This window comes from Triturus cristatus, chromosome 4_1 (assembly GCF_964204655.1).
Source record: "Triturus cristatus chromosome 4_1, aTriCri1.1, whole genome shotgun sequence".
NCBI classification, from domain to species: Eukaryota; Metazoa; Chordata; class Amphibia; order Caudata; family Salamandridae; genus Triturus; species Triturus cristatus.
Window position 1 is genome coordinate 14623943 of NC_140585.1, and position 23840 is coordinate 14647782.

The window sequence follows — 23840 nt, forward strand, 5'->3', positions numbered from 1 at the left end:
ACCGTGACTCTCGAGAGCGAAAGGTTCTCGTACGCAAGAGTCACGGTTTTGGGCTATGTTGAAGATGGAGCTGTCCTTACGAGCTTGTGGATTGGTCAGACGGAGGCCTTTCCTGAATCTATGTACCATGCTGAGCTGCCCTGCATCACAGGGAGAAGAAAGAATTGCACCGTATTTATCCAATACGGTGCATTCCTGTCCTTTCCCTCTGCACTGGTGCCGTTTTAGCAGACTAGAGCCAATGCACGCACCCTTGCTCCTGTGTAGAAGCCTAAACACAATCCACAGAGGCATTCTGCTCTTTCAATGTGTGCTGCAGAATGCAGCACACATACAAAGAGGAAAAAAGATGAGAAACATTCATATTTCTCTTAGTTACGTTTCACCAAGGGAGGTGTAGGATTTTGACGCATTCCCGGGTTTACAAGTATTTGAAAATCTGGGAATGCATCACACAGTATGGGAGTTGCGTGGGAACACCCACCGCAACACCCATGAAACAGCTCTCTTGCGCAGAGTAAGGCAATGTATCAATTTGCGCTGCCTTACCTTACTCCATATTTGTGAATCCATCCAGAGCCACGCAGGGTGGCTTTGTGTGGCTTCATGACTATGACTGAGAGGTCTGTGCGGTGCAAGCATGACACTAAGCCCTCATAAACATGCCGCATTGTGTCTGGTGAAGGCGGTGATAAAAGATGGCTCACGGTGGTTCATTGGGATGAATATGTTGTCTCTAAGCCTGGGAAGCGTCTTTGTGTAGTACTTTGTTCAACAGTGCTAGAGCGTCAGGACTTGGTGAATGTTTGTCTCTTGCCCAAATGAAGCCTATGTGAATTTGCCACAATACATATCCCTTTCCCCTGTACTCACTTATGTACAGGAGCTCTGAGGCGATGCCTTTTTTGCATCACCTTCCTCAAAGCCTCCTTCACCTCTTTGTTGCGGAAGCAATAGATCATAGGGTTTATCATGGGAGTGATGATGCTGTAAATCACAGAGCCCACCATGTTAGTGCCACGTGATGAGCTGAAGAATGGATGCACATATATAAATAAACTAGTCCCATAAAACAGAACAACAACAGTCAGATGAGAGCTGAAGGTGGAGAACGCTTTACTCCTACCTACTGAAGAATCTATCTTCATGACCGCCGAGAAGATCCGGGCATAAGATGCGATTATGCACACACATGGGCCCAGGCCAAGATACATGCTGATGACAAACAGCACCACATTGTTTGCGAAGGTGTCGCTGCAGGAGAGCTGTAGCAGGGCTGGCACTTCGCAGAAGTAGTGTTGGATTTCATGAGATCCACAGAAGGACAGACGAGCAGTCATCATGGTGTGTAGCAATGAATTCAGGATCCCACTTGCCCATGAGCTTATAGCAATAAGCTTGCAAACTCTATGATTGAGGATTGTCATGTATCGCAAAGGGTGGCAAATGGCAACATAGCGGTCATACGCCATCAGTGTGAGAAGGATGGTTTCCGTCGCAGTGCACATAGCAAAGAAGAACATTTGCGCCAGGCAACCATTGCGGGAAATGGTACTGATCTGAGACCAAAGGTTAGTCAGCATCTTCGGTGTGATGGTGGAAGTGGAACAGATGTCCAAGAGCGAGAGGTTGGCGAGAAAGAAATACATGGGCATCTCATGAAGGTGGAGGTCGATGCAGATAGTGCTGAAGACCATGAGGTTACCGGACAAGGTGATCATGTAGACAATGAGGAAGAGCCAGAAGAGGGAGCCCTGATACTGCCCGAGGCCGGAGAACCCCTTGAAAGTGAACTCGTTCAGATGACTCTGGTTCCACACATCCATGGTGTCGGTTCCTGCCAAGAAAATGGATCATTCAATCATTGTAGCGTGTGAACCTGTGAAGTTTTCATTTTACATCTTCCCCAGGACAGACAACATTTAAATAATGAAAATGTGCGGTTTCGCAGAGTCTATAGTGTAGAAAGTGGGCTTAACTTGCTATTGTCAAGTCTTTGTATAAAGCAAACTTTTTAAACTTTATGTACTTGGTTGCCACTGAGAATCATACTTTCCACATTAAGAAGCTGGCAGTGGGTGTCATTTTGGGGCGCGCTTCCCTTGACGGTCATTGGCCGAGTGGCCTTGGTCAAGACGGTAGTTTAGTCACGGCTCTTGTATTTTTTTTACTAATATACCCCCATACATATCACCCCCTTTTTTACAATCTCTGGAAAGATTGATGAGGGGATTCATTTGGGGAGGGTCTCGCAGAAGGGTATCCCTCTGGATAATCTACCTGCCGACAAGTCAGGGGGGGCACGCATTAATCAACTTTGAACAATACTACCTAGCGGCACAGCTACAATGGGTGGCTCGCCGAGCGCTGCCTATCAGACACGGCAACACACGCAGCGCCCTTATCGCATCAAGCTCTTCTCACATTATTCCAGCCATGTGGCAGGGGGTGGGCTCCAACCCAGTTACCGCTTAACATAGCTTATAGATGTTATCACAGAAGCTTGCACATTACAAGAGGCACAAAACCATAGACCCCCATGAACTACCACTGCTAGGCATTTCCAGAGGTCCCACGGCTGTCACAACTCACGAGCTGCGGCACTTGAAGGAGGTCGGGATTCTTGACACTGGAGATTTATATCATGAGGGCAGTGTCATGCCATGTGCCTCCCTAGCAGAAAGTGATGGACTCCGGCCAGGACAGTTCCTCATACATCACATGACAATATCAGCATTGAATAAACATTGGGGTGATATCCCCCAATCAATCAATCAATCAATCAATCAATTGCATTTATAAAGCGCGCTACTCACCCGTACGGGTCTCAAGGCGCTGGGGGGGGGAGGGGTCAGTGCTCGAAGAGCCAGGTCTTGAGCTGCCTTCTGAAGGGGAGGTGGTCTTGTATGGTGCGAAGGTAGCTGGGAAGAGAGTTCCAGGTCTTCGCTGCTAGGTAAGAGAAAGACCTGCCTCCGGCGGTGGCTTTGCGAATGCGAGGTACAGCTGCCAGGGCTTGTCCGCTCGAGCGTAGGGTGCGAGGAGGAGTGTAGAAGGAGACGCGGTGGTTGATGAGTTTTAGTCCGAGGTAGTGCAGGGCTTTGTGTGCGTGGGTGAGGAGTCTGAAGGTGATCCTCTTGTTGACTGGGAGCCAGTGGAGTTTCTTCAGGTGTCCGGAGATGTGGTGGTGGCGGGGTATGTTCAGGATGAGTTGTGCGGCCGCATTCTGGATTCGTTGAAGTTTCCTCTGCAGCTTGGTGGTGATGCCGGCGTACAGAGTGTTCCCATAGTCCAAGCGACTGGTGACGAGGGCGTGGGTGGCGGTCTTCCTGGTATCGGTGGGGATCCAGCGGAAGATCTTGCAGAGCATGCGGAGAGTGTTGAAGCATGCCGAGGTCACCGCGTTGACCTGTCTGGTCATGGAGAGGGATGAGTCCAGGATGAAGCCGAGGTTGCGTGCATGGTCTGTGGGTTGGGGAGTGCTGCCTAGGGCGGGGGGCCACCAGGATTCGTCCCAGGCGGTGGGTGTAGGGCCGAGGATGAGGACCTCCGTCTTCTCTGTGTTCAGTTTAAGCCGGCTGTCTGTCATCCAGTTCGCTACTTCCTTCATGCCTTCGTGTAGTCTGGTTCTTGCTGAGGTGGGGTTGTTGGTGAGGGATAGGATGAGCTGGGTGTCGTCTGCGTAGGATATGAGGTTGAGTCCGTGTTTACGTGCGATGTTCGCCAGGGGGGTTATGTAGATGTTGAAGAGGGTGGGGCTGAGGGAGGATCCTTGGGGGACGCCGCAGATGATCTCCGTAGCTGTGGATCTGAAGGGGGGGAGGCGGACTCTCTGAGTTCTTCCGGAGAGGAAGGAGATGATCCATTCCAGGGCCTTGCCTCTGATGCCGGCGTTGTTGAGGCGACGTATCAGGGTACGGTGGCAGACCGTGTCGAATGCTGCAGAGAGGTCCAGGAGTATGAGGGCCACAGTTTCTCCTTTGTCGGTCAGGGATCTGATGTCGTCCGTGGCTGCGATGAGGGCGGTCTCGGTGCTGTGGTTAGCTCTGAAGCCGAACTGTGAGGGGTCGAGTGAGTCGTTGGTTTCCAGGGCGGTGGATGGGTTGAGCGTTGACGATTTTCTCAATCACTTTGGCGGGGAACGGTAGGAGCGAGATGGGCCGGAAGTTTTTGAGTTCGGTGGGGTCTGCTGTTGGTTTCTTTAGGAGGGCGTTCAGTTCGGCGTGTTTCCAGTTCTCCGGGAAGGTGGCGGTGGTAAAAGATGTGTTGATGACGTCTCGGAGGTGGGGTGCGATGATGTTGTCGGCTTTGTTGAAGATGTGGTGCAGGCAGGGGTCGGATGATGATCCTGAGTGGATGGAGTTCATGACGCGGGTGGTTTCCTCGGTGGTGGTTGGGTTCCAGGTGTGGATGGTGGTGTTGTCGGTGGCGGTTTCCGGTGGAGGGCTCGTGTTGGTTGTGGTGAAGCTGTTGTAGATGTCGGTGATCTTGTGGTGGAAGAAGGCTGCGAGGGAGTCGCAGAGGTCGTGTGAGGGAGGGATGGAGTTGTTGTCGGGGTTGGAGAGCTCTTTGACGATGCCAAATAGTTCCTTGCTGTTGTGGGCGTTGTTGTCTAGTCTGTTCTGGAAGGCTGATTTTTGTGCGGCGCGGAGGAGTTGGTGGTGTTTGCGGGTGGCGTTCTTGAGGGCAGACATGTTCTTGTCGGTTTGGTTGAGGCGCCAGGCCTTCTCGAGGCTGCGGCATTCTTTTTTGGAGTCCTTGAGGTCGGGGGTGAACCAGGAGTTTTTCTTGTGGTTGTTTTTGTTTGCTTGGGTCTTCAGGGGGGCCAGGAGGTTGGCGCAGTCTGAGATCCAGCTCGTGAGGTTGTTGGCGGCTTCGTTGGGGTCTGTAGTGCTAGTGGGTGGGTTCTGAGAGAGGGTTTATGCGAGTTGTTCCGTGGTGATTCGGTTCCACTGTCTTCTTGGTGGTTGTTGGGCATGGTGGTGTACGTTGGTCTTCTTGAAGCTGAAGTGGACACAGCTGTGGTCTGTCCAGGAGAGTTCGGTGGTATGGCTGAACGAGATGTGTTTGCTGGAGGAGAAGATGGGGTCGTGCGTGTGTCCGGCGTAGTGGGTGGGGGTGTTGACTAGTTGTTTCAGTCCCAGGTTGGCGAGGTTGTCCAATAAGGCGGTGGTGTTGTTGTCGGTGCGGTTCTCCAGGTGGAAGTTGAGGTCCCCTAGGAGGATGTAGTCGGTGGACGGGAGTGCGTGTGGGCTGATGAAGTCTGCGATGTCTTCGCTGAACTTTGTGCGTGGTCCTGGTGGTCTGTATATGAGGGTGCCTCTGAGGGTGGTCTTGGGGTCGCTGTGGATTGAGAAGTGGAGGTGCTCGGCGTCGGGGAGTGAGTCGTCGGTGTAGGTAGCGATGCGGATGGAGCTCTTGTGGGCGATGGCGATGCCTCCTCCGGTGCGGTTGGTGCGGTCTTTCCTGATGATTTTGTAGCCGTCGGGGATGGCTATGGCGATGTCGGGTGCCGAGGAGGGGTTCATCCAGGTCTCGGTGAGGAAGGCGATGTCCGGGTTTGTAGAGTCGATGAGGTTCCACAGTTCGATGGCGTGCCTGTGGGCGGATCGGGTGTTGACCAGGATGCAGTCGAGGTTGTTTCCGGGCGAGTCGTTCCTGTTGGGTGCGATGTGAGTTCGTAGGCAGGTGAAATGGCAGTTGCGGCAGGTGAAGGGTCTGTGGGTCCGCTTTGGGGTGGCGTGGCAGCAGCCCGGCGTGTGGCCGGGGTTGAGAGCGGTGAGGACGGCGGAGTCGTAGGTCAGGCGGGGGCGGCGGGGGAGGTGGGGGTCGCGGGGGCCAGGGGTTGTGGCACTGGGCGCGGTCCAGGCGTGGACGGGCGCAGACGGGCTTGCCTTAGGCGCGCCTTCGGGGCGCCAGCGGCGCGGCCGCGCAGCGGCCACCATTTAAGGGTAGCCGGGGAGGAGGGGTCAGCTGGGAGGCGGGAGGCGGGCGGGTAGGCGGGGGAATCCGAAGGCGGGAAAAAGAGCGGCGAGGAGGCCTGGAAAAGTGGCGAGAAGGCCTAGAAAACCCTAAGAGGGAGGGGGCTGAAAAAAGAAGAACAGCGAGAGGGGGCACACGGCACTCAGGGGGCACACGTACGGGGTACACGGGAAAAAAGAGGATTTACAGTCAGACCGGCAACACAAGCACTCGGGGTACACGGGAAAAAGAGGATTACAGTCAGACCGGCAACACAAGCACTCGGGGTACACGGGTAAAGAGGGAGCACACTCACACACACTCACAGGAGGAGAACAGTGAGGAGGGCAGTCAGGGACTGGTGGCGCTGCGTGAGCAGGGGAGCGACCTACCCGAGGGTCAAGGGTTGCTCTAACTGTTCAATACTGACGTGTCATGGGACAGGGACGTCACCTCGCTCGGTGGTGGGACAGGGACGTCCCCTCACTTGGAGGTGGGACAGGGACATCACCTCACTCGGAGGTGGGACAGGGACGTCCCCTCACTCGGAGGTGGGACAGGGACGTCCCCTCACTCGGAGGTGGGACAGGGACATCACCTCACTCGGAGGGGGGACAGGGACGTCCCCTCACTCGGAGGTGGGACAGGGACGTCCCCTCACTTGGAGGTGGGACAGGGACATCACCTCACTCGGAGGTGGGACAGGGACGTCCCCTCACTCGGAGGTGGGACAGGGACGTCACCTCACTCGGTGGTGGGACAGGGACATCCCCTCGCTCGGTGGTCTGCCGCATCCCTTAGGCATCACGCGGCAAGAGCCCTATTGCCATTAGGCATGAGCTGGAAGAGAGGCCCTCGGCGTCTCTTTCAGACTCTGAATGGAACAAGGGATGGAAGGCCCGACAGTGTTCTGCGTAACATGCGTTTTCACCTAATACAATACTTTATTTCACAGAGAGCACATCTCACCAGCGAAGATCTATAAATATTACATCACACAGATGCAGGACGCCCGCACTGCCATGCACGTGACGCCGACCTGCTGCACATGCTTTGGAGCTGCCCAAATCTAAGGGGCGATCAGGAGTGTGACAAGCACTGGGTGGGTTAAATGAATGCTGGTAGAACTATGGTCACTAGGGCATGTCTGGTATGTTGCATGGATACCACAAACACAACTGAATGTTCATACACGCAGGCTTCATCTGATGAGTGTAAGCAGGCACTAGGAAGTGGCGTGAACAATAATAAGGGTTCGTGTGAACCCTTCGGTACACGAAGTGTTTTGGGTCTTTGAGTAACTCCGTGTATCCTATAAATGCTCAAACTATGACATTTGTTTGCGTTTCAGAGATGCCCCTGAGCAAGGGACCCTGCTGTCCCGAAATGCATCGGGCATGAAAAGGAATGGGACATTTATATCTTGTGTAGTGCATACAATGTTATGATTTTACCCTCATGTTAAATTATGTATCCAGGCAACTTATGAAACACAGATGTTGTTGTTAGGAATAATAATGAGGCGCTCGGTGTCTGGTACCAAACGCAATGAAAGAGAAGTACAAAATGAATGAGAATGAAGTAACAAGCATTTGCAATGCAATAGGTCTCGCATTTATAAGAGTTTGAGCTATTGGCATTATAAAATTACAATGCCTTTTATTTATGTTTTGGTTTTAAAACAAATAAAAGGCATTGTCATTTAAAATGTCAGTAGCATAAACTCGCATAAAAGCAGTGTGTGGAGTGCAGCAGTGTGCGGCATGCAGCAATGTGCGGCGTGCAGCAGTGTGCGGCATGCAGCAGTGCACGGCGTGCAGCAGTGCACGGCGTGCAGCAGTGCGCGGCGTGCAGCAGTGGGCGGCGTGCAGCAGTGTGTGGCGTGCAGCAGTGTGCGGCGTGCAGCAATGTGCGGCGTGCAGCAGTGTGTGGCGTGCAGCAGTGTGCGGCGTGCAGCAGTGCGCGGCGTGCAGCAGTGCGCGGCGTGCAGCAGTGTTTTGTGTAGCAGTGTGAGGCATGCAGCACTGTGAGGCATGCAGCAGTGTGTGGCGTGCAGCAGTGTGCGGCGTGCAGCATGCAGCAGTGAGTAATGCAGCAGTGTGCAGCAGTGTGCGGCGTGCAGCAGTATGCGGCATGCAGCAGTGCGCGCCGTGCAGCAGTGCGCGGCGTGCAGCAGTGTGCGGCGTGCAGCAGTGTTTTGTGTAGCAGTGTGAGGCATGCAGCACTGTGAGGCGTGCAGCAGTGTGCGGCGTGCAGCAGTGTGCGGCGTGCAGCATGCAGCAGTGAGTAATGCAGCAGTGTGCAGCAGTGTGAGGCGTGCAGCAGTGTGCGGCGTGCAGCAGTGCGCGGCGTGCAGCAGTGCACGGCGTGCAGCAGTGTGCGGCGTGCAGCAGTGTTTTGTGTAGCAGTGTGAGGCATGCAGCACTGTGAGGCATGCAGCAGTGTGCGGCGTGCAGCAGTGTGCGGCGTGCAGCATGCAGCAGTGAGTAATGCAGCAGTGTGCAGCAGTGTGCGGCGTGCAGCACTCATAAGCGACAACAAATTATTTTATGTGCAAAACAATATATAGTGCAAAAATGTCACCTCCATGTTGCCGTGCTTTACAACAGAGAACAATTTACAAGCAAGCATTATACGAACATCAATGCATATATAAATGAAAACAATGCAAATAAATCATAAAAAATAAATATACCAGACCAGAGAACACAACGAGGGTACAATTGTGGGAGCAAAAATACTGGGGAAAATATATGTAGCTGAAAGACTAACAAATAAGCAAAACTCTTCAAGTGGGCGCGGCACTTACACATGATTTACTGAGTGCATAAACCTTGCACTAACAAACTGCTTTTTATTTTTAAAAACTCAGCAAGGCAAGAAGAAATTTGAAGGTGAGGAGGAAAAGTAGTGTAGCTGTACCAAATTAGACAGAGAAGAATAAAGAGGGGGGAAGCAGGGCTAAAGGAGGACAAAGTTCAGAAAGGAAGATAAACATACTGGGCCCGATTCACAGAACAAACTTAAGACAAAATCCTAAACTTAGTACCATTTTGGTATTCACAGAATGCACTTACTACTTCTGGTATTCACAGAATGAACTTACTACTTTTGCGATTCACAGAATAAACTTACTACTTTTGCTATTCACAGAATGGATTTACGACTACTAACTTTACGTCCGCACTCGGGCCGGAAATTCCGGCCCGGAGGCGGGGCTTCCGGCCCGGAGGCAGGGCTTCCGGCCCGGAGGCAGGGCTTCCGGGCCGGAGGCGGAGCTTCCGGCCCAGAGGTGGAGATTTTGGCCATGGCTAAATCTCCGCCACTGCCAGAATCCCCACCGGCCCGGAAGCCCCGCCTCCGGGCCGGAAGCTTCGCCTCCGGGCCGAAATTTCCGGCCCGAGTGCGGACGTAAAGTTAGTAGTCATAAATCCATTCTGTGAATAGCAAAAGTAGTAAGTTTATTCTGTGAATCGCAAAAGTAGTAAATTCATTCTGTGAATACCAGAAGTAGTAAGTGCATTCTGTGAATACCAAAATGGTACTAAGTTTAGGATTTTGTCTTAAGTTTGTTCTGTGAATCGGGCCCGAAGAGTTTAAAAGTAGATTTTATAGGATGTACAGCCACTCTATAGAATTGAGAGATGTCATGACACCCAGATAACTACAGATTGTAATCTCAGTTCATATTAAAGAAAGTCATGTATGCAAGTCATGGTCGATAACTAATTATGTTCTAGCCAATCATAAATAAAGTTCTTCATGAAATTGAGAGCTGAAGGTGGTAGGCAAAACACATTAAAGGTAGAGTATGAAAACACCTTTCAGAAATGAGCTGTTTAAGGTCGCCTTTGAGCGTAACATGGGGGTAATGCTATATACAGCAGGAATAATTTATTTGCAAAGTCTAATAACACGCCCGAGTAAAACAGGTCTGACTACAAAATGTTTAGAAGGCCAGCGGGTCCAAGACTGAATCTGAGCTCCAGAGATCCGTGCCCTACAAAGTTTTTCTTTGTTTAAGTCAAGTAAGCTAGCTGTATGTACAACTATGCCGTCAATATAGAACATCCTGAAATTAAATCTAACGTTCACTCGAAGTTTTTTTCCCCAGTGTGAAATTGTCATGCACAGCTGCCTTCTACCGGTACAGGGTGCACATTTTGCAGGTCTGAAAACGGGCATTGCCAATTTGTCACACAAGTCTTAAGAGAACAGGGGATTGTAGTAAGGCATTCTGGTCCGGCTTTGGCATGTATGGACTGATTCCATGCAACAGTCTCATTAGGAAAGATATGCTATTAAGCACAGAGGCACTGTAGGTTAAGTATTTTATCTAAAATAACGCCTACAAATTAAGCCATCAATAATCCCCCAATTACAGTTCAGTACAAGAAAGCCATCTCCGGGTGAGGGGTACATCTATGGGTTTGAGTTTACTACCAAGAGCAATAAAAAAAAATAAAAAAAACGCAAAACTGGGGTTCTACAGAAAACCAAAGCCTTAAGAATCATACTCTTAACAGGATGGGGGTCCGAGAGGCTTGCAAAGCAATTGCCAGTTTGAAATACAGTCCTGTATAAAAACATATTATGCTACTAGTAACAAGCCAACTTTAAAATTGATACTTTTTTCATGGTTTTATTTACCCAAGACAAAGGAATGAAAAGTCATCCAGCTGAACAAATAACAGCTTAGTGGTGCAAACATGCAAGTTTAGGATTGATAAATGCAACCCGATACCCAGACGTGGGAAATTTACCTTCAAAAAACAAAACCGGTAGCTATCTTGCTGATGCGGCCTTAGTATCGAACAAATTGGAGCTTAATTTTATCATGTTCACTTTCAAAATAACAGCAGCTCGAAAGCCAGAAAGATGTTGAATCTAAGTGTTGACAAACGGTAATAATCCTGCTAAATATTTGCCACCTATTTATATATCTACTTTATGTGCTGTCAGAACGGAACACTAAACACTAGAACAAGCCAAGCCACGAAAGTGAAAGTTAAAGTGATCGGGCGGAGGCAGAGGAGAATGCAACTTAATGACCCGTGACAGGAGACAGATGGTGGCTGTGTCCGCGAAAGTGATCAGGCAGTGCTTTTCAGGCTGCCAAATGGTGCGCGCGCCCGGCGCACATGCACTGTATTTGGAGCCCTGAAAAGCACTAGTTTGCACTTCCAGATCCCCCTTTTACAAAAGCTCTCATGAGAGCAGCGCTAAAGCGCTGGCTCAGGCGAGACCTAAAAAGGAGAGCGGCCCTCCCTCTACCCCACTCTTTCATTCACATATATTCTCAAACTGCCCGAAGCTGGTGCCCCTACCGTACCCGGGCACCCCCCCACTCATTTCATAAAAGTATAAATCAATCCAGACAATTCTCACCAATCAATAACTGCATATTTAACTGTGCGGCGCCCACACGTACAACCACTTTCCTTTGTTGGTCAATCTGACGTCTTAAACCCCTGGCAGACCAGAACCATACCTGTGTCCAATGGAAGCCATGTTTACCACTTGGCACCCCTGGCACAAAACCCTGTAGACACTGCTCGCAAAACACTTTCCTCCACACCTGGGTGCCATGCAGGCCCTGGTCAGTCCAGTGCCAGCAGAGCCCCTGCCCTGCTGCCTCAGCACTGTCTGTACTCACAGGACCCTTCTGCATCAGACCCATAAAAGCTGCCGCTGCGTTAAAGAAGCCACTGTTTAAACCCCCTCACGTGACCACATGACGCATTTACTACTGAATGCCCTTCGATTTGCTAAAGTTATATCCCCTCTTGTCACCGCTAAACATATATATTCAACCTGGTGCTGTGTTTAATGAGACGTGCCCACACTTCCCTATGGGGTGACAAACTATAAAGAGTGGGTGGAAAAATGGGTCAAATGAGGGGAAGAGGGCCGGCTGAGAGGAAACTGGGAAACTGGGTCAAATGAGGGGAAGAGGGCAGGCTGAGAGGAAACTGGGAAACTGGGTCAAATGAGGGGAAGAGGGCAGGCTGAGAGGAAACTGGGAAACTGGGTCAAACGAGGGGAAGAGGGCAGGCTGAGAGGAAACTGGGAAACTGGGTCAAATGAGGGGAAGAGGGCAGGCTGAGAGGAAACTGGGAAACTGGGTCAAACGAGGGGAAGAGGGCAGGCTGAGAGGAAACTGGGAAACTGGGTCAAATGAGGGGAAGAGGGCAGGCTGAGAGGAAACTGGGAAACTGGGTCAAATGAGGGGAAGAGGGCAGGCTGAGAGGAAACTGGAAAACTGGGTCAAATGAGGGGAAGAGGGCCGGCTGAGGGGAAACTGGGTCAAATGAGGGGGAGAGGGCAGGCTGAGAGGAAACTGGGAAACTGGGTCAAATGAGGGGAAGAGGGCAGGCTGAGAGGAAACTGGGAAACTGGGTCAAATGAGGGGAAGAGGGCAGGCTGAGAGGAAACTGGGAAACTGGGTCAAACGAGGGGAAGAGGGCAGGCTGAGAGGAAACTGGGAAACTGGGTCAAATGAGGGGAAGAGGGCAGGCTGAGAGGAAACTGGGAAACTGGGTCAAACGAGGGGAAGAGGGCAGGCTGAGAGGAAACTGGGAAACTGGGTCAAATGAGGGGAAGAGGGCAGGCTGAGAGGAAACTGGGAAACTGGGTCAAATGAGGGGAAGAGGGCAGGCTGAGAGGAAACTGGAAAACTGGGTCAAATGAGGGGAAGAGGGCCGGCTGAGGGGAAACTGGGTCAAATGAGGGGAAGAGGGCAGGCTGAGAGGAAACTGGGAAACTGGGTCAAATGAGGGGAAGAGGGCAGGCTGAGAGGAAACTGGAAAACTGGGTCAAATGAGGGGAAGAGGGCCGGCTGAGGGGAAACTGGGTCAAATGAGGGGAAGACGGCAGGCTGAGAGGAAACTGGGAAACTGGGTCAAATGAGGGGAAGAGGGCCGGCTGAGAGGAAACTGGAAAACTGGGTCAAATGAGGGGAAGAGGGCCGGCTGAGGGGAAACTGGGTCAAATGAGGGGAAGACGGCAGGCTGAGAGGAAACTGGGAAACTGGGTCAAATGAGGGGAAGAGAGCCGGCTGAGAGGAAACTGGGAAAACGCAAGGGAGAACCGAGAACCGGCAGGGTGAGGCCGGTCGAAGCAGAGACATTGGGAACAACAGCACGTGCGCCGGGTAGAAAGAGGGCACACACGGCGGAGAACGGGACGATTGGGGGAAAAGGGCAGTGGAAAACTATAAGTGGGGGTAAAATGTAAATTTTATTTTCTGTTTGACCAGTGCTGCGTTGTACCTGATCTCTGCTATTTAACTGGTTGCCAAATAGAGAGCATAGATACATAAGGTTATTACTGGGGGCTAACTAGGGGCCTGAGTTAACTGCTGGTGGGCCGTTTCTCTTCCAGGGTGACATAGTAAATTACGCCCCCTCCCTGGCACATGTTCAGACGAGCCAAATTCATAAAGGCTCGCCTGGCAGCGGGCATTTCCAGCATCGCCAGGATTCACTGTCGTTGCCCCACCTGTCAATTCATGTAAGTTTGACAGACAGCGTCAGCAACACGATGGAGCCGCAGGGCACATGTACAATTGTTTTTATTTTGAAAAGAAAAACGCAAAAGCTAGATTTCCTTTTTGAAAAAGAAAAAAAGACCAAACCTTGGCGATACCAATAGGTCTCGCCTTTGGGTCCTTATAAATGTTTAGCCAGAGCTACTGGCTTTGCGAGTGTCTTTAAGCTGTGCTTTGGAGCAGTGTGTCTGCTGTGCTGCATGTTGAAAAGTTATAATACAAAAAAGTGCTATACGTATTTATGTCATCTCATATATAACCAAGAAGACATTATGAACAACTGAACAACCGTATTAAAAAGGATTGAAATCTAGTTTTTTGTCCTTCGATGCTGCCCACTTCTCGTGTCTTTTCAAATGCGTGCTTGTTTGCTCAGGTGGCAGCGACTCTAGGAGCTACCAATGTGAAGGTGATGTGCTACAGACCAGTTGCCTTGAATTTTCTTTTTTGCCCCATCACTCTTTGAAAATCGTCAGCCCACGCAAGGGTGCAGATCCGCACGTGCACTCAGCCACGATGCACGGTTCTCATGCGATTTGCTGCACTGTTTGGGGCAGATTTATGTTGCACTTGCGCCACTTTTGCGCCGCCGTTGCGTCACTTTTGTGACGCAGCAGCGGCGCAAATCCTGCGCCATGGTGCGGGGTATTTACAACGTGACGCATCTGGGAGATGCGTCACGTTGTAAAGCCCTGCGCCACATGTAGGCGTTCCAGGGCAGGTGGGGGCGTTCCGGCGCAGGAACGCCTCCTAAAAGTGGCTGAGTGAAATCTACAAGATTTCACTCAGTCACTTTTAGGCCCATGCTGCGTCAAAACCCTGCGCCTGCTTGAAGCAGGCGTAAGGATTGACGCAGCATTGTAAAGATAGGGCCCCCCAGATCATTGCTGGAGCTGCGTCGCGCTTGCGACGCAACTCCAGCAATGCGCCACTTTTCGGCACAGATGCGTCACGCATCTGCGCCGTTTTTGCCCCATGGTGCGCCGCATTACAAATGCGGCGCATCCATGGTGGCGCAGCTGTGGCGCATAATAACTGGCGCATCCCTGCTGATATGCAGGGATGCGCCAGTCGTCATAAATCTGCCCCACGTATTTATATAATCTATGACATTTCTTTTCTGAAATCCTGTCTGCTTGCAGTGTCTCAAACCATCGCCAAGCCTTTCCCCACCAGTGCCCATTTATTCAAAATTCAGCTATAAGGTTGAAGGGCCAAGAGCGTCATAGCAGAGTCTGCTGAGCTGCATCACCCCCCCCCCCCCCCCCCCCCCTTGACGCCGCGGCGAACTCAATCTAGGCAAACAGTAGCCAATGAGAACAACGAACCAAAGTCAATGGTAAGCAATGGCGCAATGCATTCCCCAGGACGCCCTTCGAGCGTCTGCAAGATGGTTACAAAGCAGACAGCTGCGCGTTGACCTAAACTTAATATATTAACAATTAACTATGGGTGAAGCGTAGTGTGCTACTCACCATATAGCGCACCAATGCCTCGTCAGGGTCAGTAAGTGCTATATAACTACAATTACATTTACATTACATTACATTACATTACCAAACTATTGTCGTTTGTTCGGTTTTCTTCCATACATTCCCAGACTAGCAATGTCCTGGGTTCAGAGAGGGCACACAAGGCCTGGTGCGAGCTGAGATTGGCAGCCATGCTCTCTAGAGGGAGGAGGGGTCATTGTTGGAACACTTCAAGACGTCTAGCGCCAGGGGAGCCCGCTGAAGCCTTCTATACCATCTATAGGTAAATACAAGGGGCTCGTGTGAATATTGTGCAGTACACGAGCAGCAGCGGCACCGCTCTGAGAGCCAGCTCCGGGCACCGCTGATGAGTGTGCCCCTGTCTTGTGGTGACTGTGCTGGTCGGAAAGAACGCCCCCTCTTCTCTGTGCTGCTCGATCTGCAGCTGTGGGGTGCTTGTCTGTTAGCAACAGGCCCCTCACTCAGTACTGAGGCATCAGCTGTCTGTGAAAAGGCATTTAAAGATCCCACAACACATTGATTTATGCAGCTTCAGGCGGTGTCCCGGGCTGGAACTCCTCTCACAGGTCGAGCCTCGCCAGGACCTGCGCTGCAGGCGATCTGCTGTATGACTTTGTGGAGTGATGGAGCTCGGCGCGCGCTGCTTCTTCTCTTCATTCTTCTGCATTCTATTTCATTTGAACTCTCTGCTGCTGTAGTTTTCCTGAATAGACACACGAGGGCAGCAGTGCACTGTAAACACGCACCCTTGTCCTATGTATTTGACAGTGCTAGCAGCGCTGCAGACCTGAGGGCGCCCTTTCCGTCGCTCGTTTATGCCTCCATGCGCCCCCTCTCACTGCCGCTAAGCCACATGGGAGCAAAGCTCTTCATCTATGGGTATTTCACCACTCATTTATGGAGTGGTGCTGGACCAAAGCCACCACGCAGACGTAGGGGCATATCAACAACAACCGGCGATAATTATCGCTGAGCGCACTTAGCGCCAGGATAATTATCGCCGGCTAGCGCCGATTTTTATCGCTGAGATAGCGTGCTATTAGCAACGCTTATCTCATCGGCGATAAAAATCCTAGCGCTAACTGGCTAATGTGAGATTATCACTGGAAACCCAGCGATAATCTCACGTTAGCTAGTTGATAGGGACTCACAAACTTAGCCATGATATCCACCTTCCATAGGATATCATGGCTAAGTCAGTCCTGAAGCAGGCGTAAGGAAAGTAGCGATAACAGGGGTTATCGCTACTTTTCCTGACGCTATGCTTCATAGCGTGGGGCTTGATGATAGGAGAAATTTCGCTTAGCGACATTTCTCCTATCATGTCAGGTCAGGAACGCCCACTTTGCATCTCATTAGAGATGCAAAGCTGGGCGTTAGAAATCCCCATGCTAAAGCAAGGTTTCACGCGTGACCTTGCTAATATAGCGATAAAATTATCGCCGCTTTTCGGCCGAAAAACAGCCGCTAAAGGGCCGATAATTTTTTATCGCCTCGTTGTAAATATGCCCCTATATTTAATCTATCTGAAAGCCTTACAACTATTAGAGGGTGTATGTGCTCTCACTACTTTAAGGTGCATCGACGCAAACCTAAACGTCTGCTTCTGTTTATTAATGGCAGTTTAAAGGCTCTCCACCAGCCGAGATTTATGGGCACAATTCCACTTCCAGCTAAATCTGTACCTAGTCTTGGCATGCACATTAACCTGAATCTAGGCACAGCTTCACATTTCACACACTCAAGTATACTTCTTTCTCCTCAAGATACTCTATCAAATGCTCCCTTTTTTAGGTATTGCATAGGCAGCGTATGCGCTGCCTCTTCGAGGCATCAAGTAGTCAGTATTAGTGGTGAAACTCCACCCATTGCGATTATATTTGTTTTTTAGCTTGCCATTGGTTAGATCTGGCATTGCTCTTTTTATGTAGCTGATTCATTGGCTGGTGGTCCGAAACGTCACTTCCGTTTTGCAGGAAGCAGCACCGACCAACTACAGTTAAGTTCCGCTGCTCGTCGTTATTTACTCATTTAGGGACTACTTCTTTGTTTATTTTCCACAGCCGTTCACCACTAGCTGCCGAGTTTGGAAGTGTTGGCTTTTTAGTTTCCTGTTCCAGCCCCCCTCCCGTTGGCCGTGTTGTCCATCCTCCCGCCCCCTTTGCTATTGTCCGTGTCCCTGTTCCCTTTCTTCCCACCCCCCTCCCGCTGTCCGTTGTCTTGCAGCTTGTGGCGGCCATGGAGGCGCGCACCTGTTTTCTTGGGAAGCAAATCACAGGTTGTGCTCAGCTATGAGCCTAATATGGATTTTGCTCTGGGGAATTAGGCAATCTTTGGTGGAGTTAGGGGAGGGTGCGACAATCAAGGGGGAGTGTAATCTATGGCAGTAATCCTCAATCGGGGGTAACATCGGTACAACGGTGAATCTTTCCCATGCCTTCTGGGCAGCTCTCCGCCTCCTCCACCGCCACGCTGGGATGGGATTCTATCTGAAGGCAGTTCCTGTTAAATGTGCGGTCCAAATGCAGGGCCACTCTTCGAGTTGTGACTGAGCGATTCCACGGGCTGAAACTCCAGTGCTGTGCAGTGCTGCCACCTTCAAATTGCGAATACGGTGGGAGCCAGAGCCACGTCAGGCTTTTCGAGCTTGGAATGTGCTCCTCAGTTCACAGAACCATTACAAGTGCATGCTTAAAGTGTCTTGATTCATGCCTCTCAACTGCAGCCCTTTTATCCCATTCTGGGCTTGTGCCATTCCTCAAATGGGAGCTTCTTCGGAGCTTTGCGATGGTTTGGTCACAGGACAGCTCTGCAAACTTGTCCCCAACCTTTGACTTTTAATACACCGTTTTATTGCTGTTTTCCTCGTTTACACTGTCTTAATTGTGTTGTGATTATGTGGGTACTCTTCCCTGCAGTAGCACATTTGGGCTGTGAAAATACTTACTTTCAGCTGTGCACTTTTTGAATCAGGGAAAGCAGAGAAAGATGAAAGAGAGAGTTGGATTTCTCAATCGTTTTTTTCTTTCACGGAATTTCTGTCCTTCAGCAGCAGCCGCCATGGTTTTACTTGTGGTTTTGGATGTGAAAAACTTGCCCAGGGTCTACTTTTCAGCGCTGGCACCAACAAAATGTTTTTCTGTCTACTTTGGGTCGGATCAGATCTTTGACTCTGAACTCTTAGAGAAGATTAGACCATACAAGGGAGAACTGTGTTCTCTCGCTCCCTCACGGCTCGGCCCTCCTCCCTTTCCCCTGGCTTCCTGGTTTCCTTACACCCCCATCACTCTTCCTTGCTCAATCCCCCTCACGCGGCTTACTCTCTCCTGCACCTACTGCCTTCCTTTGCGATTCTTTCGACAACACTTTTCCTCATTCTTTTTCTGCTTTTTCACCTCTCTTCCTCTTTTCTGCTTCTGATTCGTTTTCTGTGCTGACGTCTTATTGATTTTTCTCCTCACAAACGTCACTGCCCCTTCTAATTTCCTTTTCCAATCTTAATTTATTTAATTTCTTGGTTTAAGCCTGCCTTTCTCCTTTCCTGCCTAATTTAATTTCGTTCTATGCCCCTTGTATTTTTGCCATTCTCTTTCCTTGTGGTAGTTACTTGCTTGAACATTTTCCACCAGCATTAGCACTGACTTGTGGGTGAACAGGTTTTTTTCCCCTATGTTAACTTTATGCATAGTGTTGTGTCAACCCGTGGCCAGGAAAGGGACTGGCTTCAGCCCTGTGCGTGGAGGAGCCCCCTAAACCTTTTGGCAGATGATGAGGTGTACCCCTACAAGTAAAGGTGGAAATGATTGCCTTATCGTCCGAGCACTCAAGAAGTAAACAGCCTCCTGCACTTTACTGCAGTACGGAGACGCCATACAATAAAGGGCACTATATCAGCGAGTTAGTATGTGCCAGTAATGCAGTGCCCTTGCCTCTGTTCCCTGCCCAACGAAAGGAGACCTGACGCCGCTGCAGACTATGCTTGTTAGAGGTCAACTTCACAAACAAAACTTCACTAGATGTGACTGAGAGGAAGATCAAGTTCTCCAGGGAGGTCCAAATACCCTTGGATAGTTTTCAAGCTGTCCTTGCCTGCCGCTGGCTTTTGAGGTGGCAGCTTCACGTCCCTCGTGTCTATATTTTGGGTCGGTGAAGTCTTGAGTGGGATGGAAGGAATGGTTGGAAGACTGGGAGATCAGACCAAGAATCACCCAATGGTATCCTGTTTTGGCTCCTGCCGTGTTGTGGGGTGATGTGTGTGGGATAGTGTTCTATGTTATGGTGTCATCCGAGTCTTGCTGCATGCAGCCGGGGGAACGCGCTGCATGCTTGACTGTGCTCCTTGTTAGCACGTGCACACAAAGGTGGAGGGGTTGATTTAAGGCACAGGGTAGTGCATATCCCTGAGAAACAAGCCGAGTCTCGTTGGCTGTTTGGATACTGACCGTACATTCCTATGGCAATAGGTCTCACCTAGGAAACAGCTCTTGACTGTGTCAATGATTTCAGTCATGTTGTGCAGCAGCGCGGCTGCTCTGCGGTATGATGGAAAGTAAACAAATCAAGCATTTGCAATGCAACAGGTCTTGCATTTGCGTGAGTTTAAGCTATTGGAATTGTAAATGACAGTGCCTTTTATTTATGTTTGAAAAACCAAAACATAACATTGTCATTTACAAGACCATTTACAACGCCTATAGCTCTAACATAAGCAAATGTGAGACCTATTGCATTTCCAATGCTTGTTTTAACTCTGCAGTCAGACTAAGACGTGTGCACTGAAGGTATTTGTCATATTGTTTTGTTTCCTTTCCTCCTTTTATGTTACAATTTCTTTTGGTTAACAATCTCACTGTTTGCATTTACATATGGCATAATCTGCTTTTTCTTCTCTGTTTGCATGGAGATATTTAATTGTTGATTTTTATATGTTTAATTATGAAAAATATTACTAAAGAAATGCAATACAAAAAAAGAGAGACTGCCTATTGGCACTGCCCCCATGCAATCAAGAATTGATTATGGCAATGCCATCCTCCTCCGAGCCCCCAGGAAACAGATGGCCCTTCTTAAATTCGTTCAAGAGGCTGCAGTACACCTTCTATGTGGGTTCAAAACATAAACATGAGTTATTAACAATGGCCCCCAATCATCCTCGTTGGCTTCCAGTGCACTCACGTGCAAGGCAGAAGGCCATGTGTATTGCACACAATGCCGTTGAGTCCCAAAAACCTGGCATTTGACAAGGACAACCTTGTGGTGTATCACACAACACAATCTCAGACCTCATAAGCATTCCTGCTCCAAGCCCCTAAAACGCAGACACTGAGAAAGGGCTTTTCTCCAAGACGGAAGTGAAAAGTTGGAATTCATTCCCAATTAACCTTCACAAACAGCCTCAACCGCCTACATTTAGAAAGGCTTTAAATCCTTTCGTTTTGATTAATAATCATACGTTTAATAAAAATGGATTGGTCCAGCGCCAAGAAGCCTACCCAGATAAAGGCTGTGCTCCAAAGAGGAGGTTTCTGCATCTACAACATCCACTCAGTAGGCACCCACCAATGAAACGATAGCTCCTCGAGCAGCCAGTGGCCCGAGGAGCTGCATTCAAGGTCCCTTTGCCACAATGCCCACGCAGCTGCTGCAGGTTTCATGGAGGAAGATCTGATTAGCTTTGCCCAGGAGATTTCCATAGGATTGCCCTGAGGCGCCCCATTGCATGGGACTAAACCACATCACAGGCGCTCACTAACTCTGTCTACAAGACAGAACCAGGAGCAGCCCAACTGCCTGCAAGAGACTCCAGGAGAATGTTAGGCTGGTGAAAAATAGGAAGTGGGGCTCATGATCTCTGTGGATTGCAGCCCTGCAGGTCTTGCTGCAAGAACATGGTCATCGGGAGCTTCAAGTACCCACCAGAGCCTGAACCCGCCGGCCGCCACTGCCATGTACACAGACCTCCTCTCCAGGCACTGGAGGGGCAGCGCCCGGCTTCAAGCACCTGTTTCCAAGCTCACACACAAAGGACTCGTATAAGAAGGTTGATGGAAACCTGCAGTGGGTCCCTAGTGTCCAGGCTGGCATTAGACCATAAACGCCTGGGTGAGAGGGACAGCCCACTCACAGCTCAACCATAAACACCTGGGTGAGAGGGACAGCCCACTCACAGCTCAACCATCAACACCTGGGTGAGAGGGACAGCCCACTCACAGCTCAACCATCAACACCTGGGTGAGAGGGACAGCCCACTCACAGCTCACTCTGAAGATGGAGGCATCTCTGCCACGAGGATTGGCATCAAGCGTGAAACGAGCGGGTTTCCATCAGTTACCGAGCAGCAGTTAACTGTGAACATCAAGGGTATTGGAAGCACAGATCAGATCAAAATAACAAGCATTGGAAATGCAATAGGTCTCATATTTGTTCGAGTTGGAGCGATTGGTATTGTAAATGTCAAAGTTTGTTACCCATGCGACAGATATGCCCTCCCCACCTTAATGAAATAAAGAACTCAGTTGTGTATGTTTTTATGGACTATTAACATAGCTATATAAAACACAAATGTCCTTTTCGTAATAAAACACCCACCAACCCTGATTGGCACAGTTTTAAGTAATTAAAATGTCTTCCTGGCATAAAACACAGCCCATAACAAACTGGACATATTACAACAGATGTTTTGTTTCACTTATTGAATACGTGTTCGTTGTTAATACTAGAATACTTTTATCCAATGTATATAGCGCTGATATGCCGAGACATCAGCTTTAAAGCACGTACATAGAACAAGTAGCAATAAATACAGAGTAGACAAGGGTAAAACAAAGGAGGACAACATACTATAACAACACGTTCAGGTGTGTAACGGCCCCGTTTTGTTTGTATTGTTGTGTTTTCAGCACCTCAAGCTTGCATATGTTTAGTAGTAGTTATTGTATCGTTCTCAGTAAAGCGCTCTCACCCACCACCTGGGCCTTTTATTTGCTATAAACATAGATGCGCACACAGACTGACACAAAAGTGCAGGTACAGATACACAGAAACACACATACACAGACAAACGCATACACAGACACCCTCACATTCATAAACACAGCCATCTGCAGCCTCATACACAGATACATGCAGACACACAAGCAAACGTACACACACACTCATGCGCACACACTTGCAGGCACCAGTACATACATACAAATACAGACACACATGTTCACATAGACATGCACTTAAGCAAGTATGCACATACATATACAGCATTACCAAGGGGAAATACATCGACATGCACACAAATGCACATACACACACTCCTACATACATACGCACATGTGCACACTCATACACGTGTGCAGGCATGCATGCACACACACAATTATCGTGTCATCAGGTTTGTTGGGACATGATATGACACCAGACCAACTGTTGTGTTTGGATTTTCGGGGGAGCTCTGCGGCTAGCTTTCATTTTAGGGTGTAAGTGGCCTTTTCTTATACAGTTCAGGGTCTGCGGAAGATCAGTTGAAGAAAGCAGCCGTGCAGCCCTGTTGCTGCCAGCGGGCCTGGATTCTCCGGCTTTGCCATCTTGCTCAAGCATGGACATACACATACGCACACTCACATACATACGCATGCACCCACGCAGCTCTACATAGTAACCTACACATGCACACTCAGACACACACCAAAGCCCAATCACACACTCATGTAGACATGCTCGCACACATACAGACTCACACAGACAAGCATGCACATACATATACGCACATACACACACATAAGCACAAACATGCTCATCAACTGACAACATTCACGTGCATACGGAGGATCAGACATGTATGCTGGTTTTTATTGCATCGTTCTGTAGCCTAAACCGGTTTTCCTGAACGTTGTAGGTGAGATTAACGTTTATTCTTTATAGGTGATGTTTGATCCTGATGCTAAATAAGTCTTGTCCAGTTATCTGGCCAGGCCGCCTGTGAAGAGTTGAAATTGATGACAGCGTTTGTAAAAGCCATCACTAATTGCTGGATTAATGGAGGGGTGGGAGGACTGATATATGGAGATCTTGAACACTGGAGATGATGGACACCGAGTGATGGGCATGGTGTGGGCCCTGGTCTGCTTCCCACAATACAAAAAGGAGCTGGGCAGTAGGTGTGCATGTCCAGCTTGTGGCGCAACCTCGCAACACTTTCAAACATAGAACGAAAACAATACCTCACCAACTGCAAGCACATTCAGAAACAGAAACAAGCATGGATAGCGACTATGTAGATTACGGTCTCATGCAGGAGGTGGGGCTTTAGGTCTGGCTGGTGGGGGGAGAACAGACACGAGGGCGACACAGTGAGTCATCTACGGGGACACATTGAGGACGCAGTCGCCATGCACACAGGAGTCGAGAGCGATGCAGGACACAATCAAAGCAGGCAGCATGCTAAATTTAAAGTGCAGCGCCAGTGCCATGCAGATATATAAAAAAAACACCTAGAGATAGGAAACTATTAAAATAAAATAAGCGGGTGGGGCGCACCCGTGCATATTTAACTTATGTGTATGGTGATGCACCACCATGGTGAAACTGGGCGCGAGGCAGGAAACAATCAAAGCACACGCCATGCTAAATTTGAAGCGCAGCGCCAGGGAGGAAACAATGAAAATAAAAAAAGCGGGCGCCGCGCGCCTGTGCATATTTAACGTATGTGCAAACTGGGCCAGAGGCAGGAAACAATCAAAGCACGCGCCATGCTAAATTTAAAGTGCAGCGCCAGGGAGGAAACAATGAAAATAAAATAAGCGGGCGCTTAGCACCCATGCATATTTAATGCACAGTACAGACCCCAG

The 23840-nt window shown here is 49.7% G+C and overlaps 1 protein-coding gene across 1 annotated transcript; it reads right to left on the reverse strand.

Moving 5' to 3' along the window:
• Positions 1-869: 869 nt before the first annotated feature.
• LOC146839314 (olfactory receptor 1G1-like) lies at positions 870-1826 on the reverse strand. Its single transcript, XM_085650768.1, has one exon. The coding sequence runs from the start codon at positions 1824-1826 to the stop codon at positions 870-872; it is 957 nt and encodes a 318-aa protein (XP_085506894.1).
• Positions 1827-23840: the final 22014 nt, after the last annotated feature.

What these genes read in the sequence shown, in the direction of transcription:
- LOC146839314 (XM_085650768.1), bottom strand. Translation starts at nt 1,826, where the DNA reads ATGGATGTGTGGAACCAGAGTCATCTGAACGAGTTCACTTTCAAGGGG.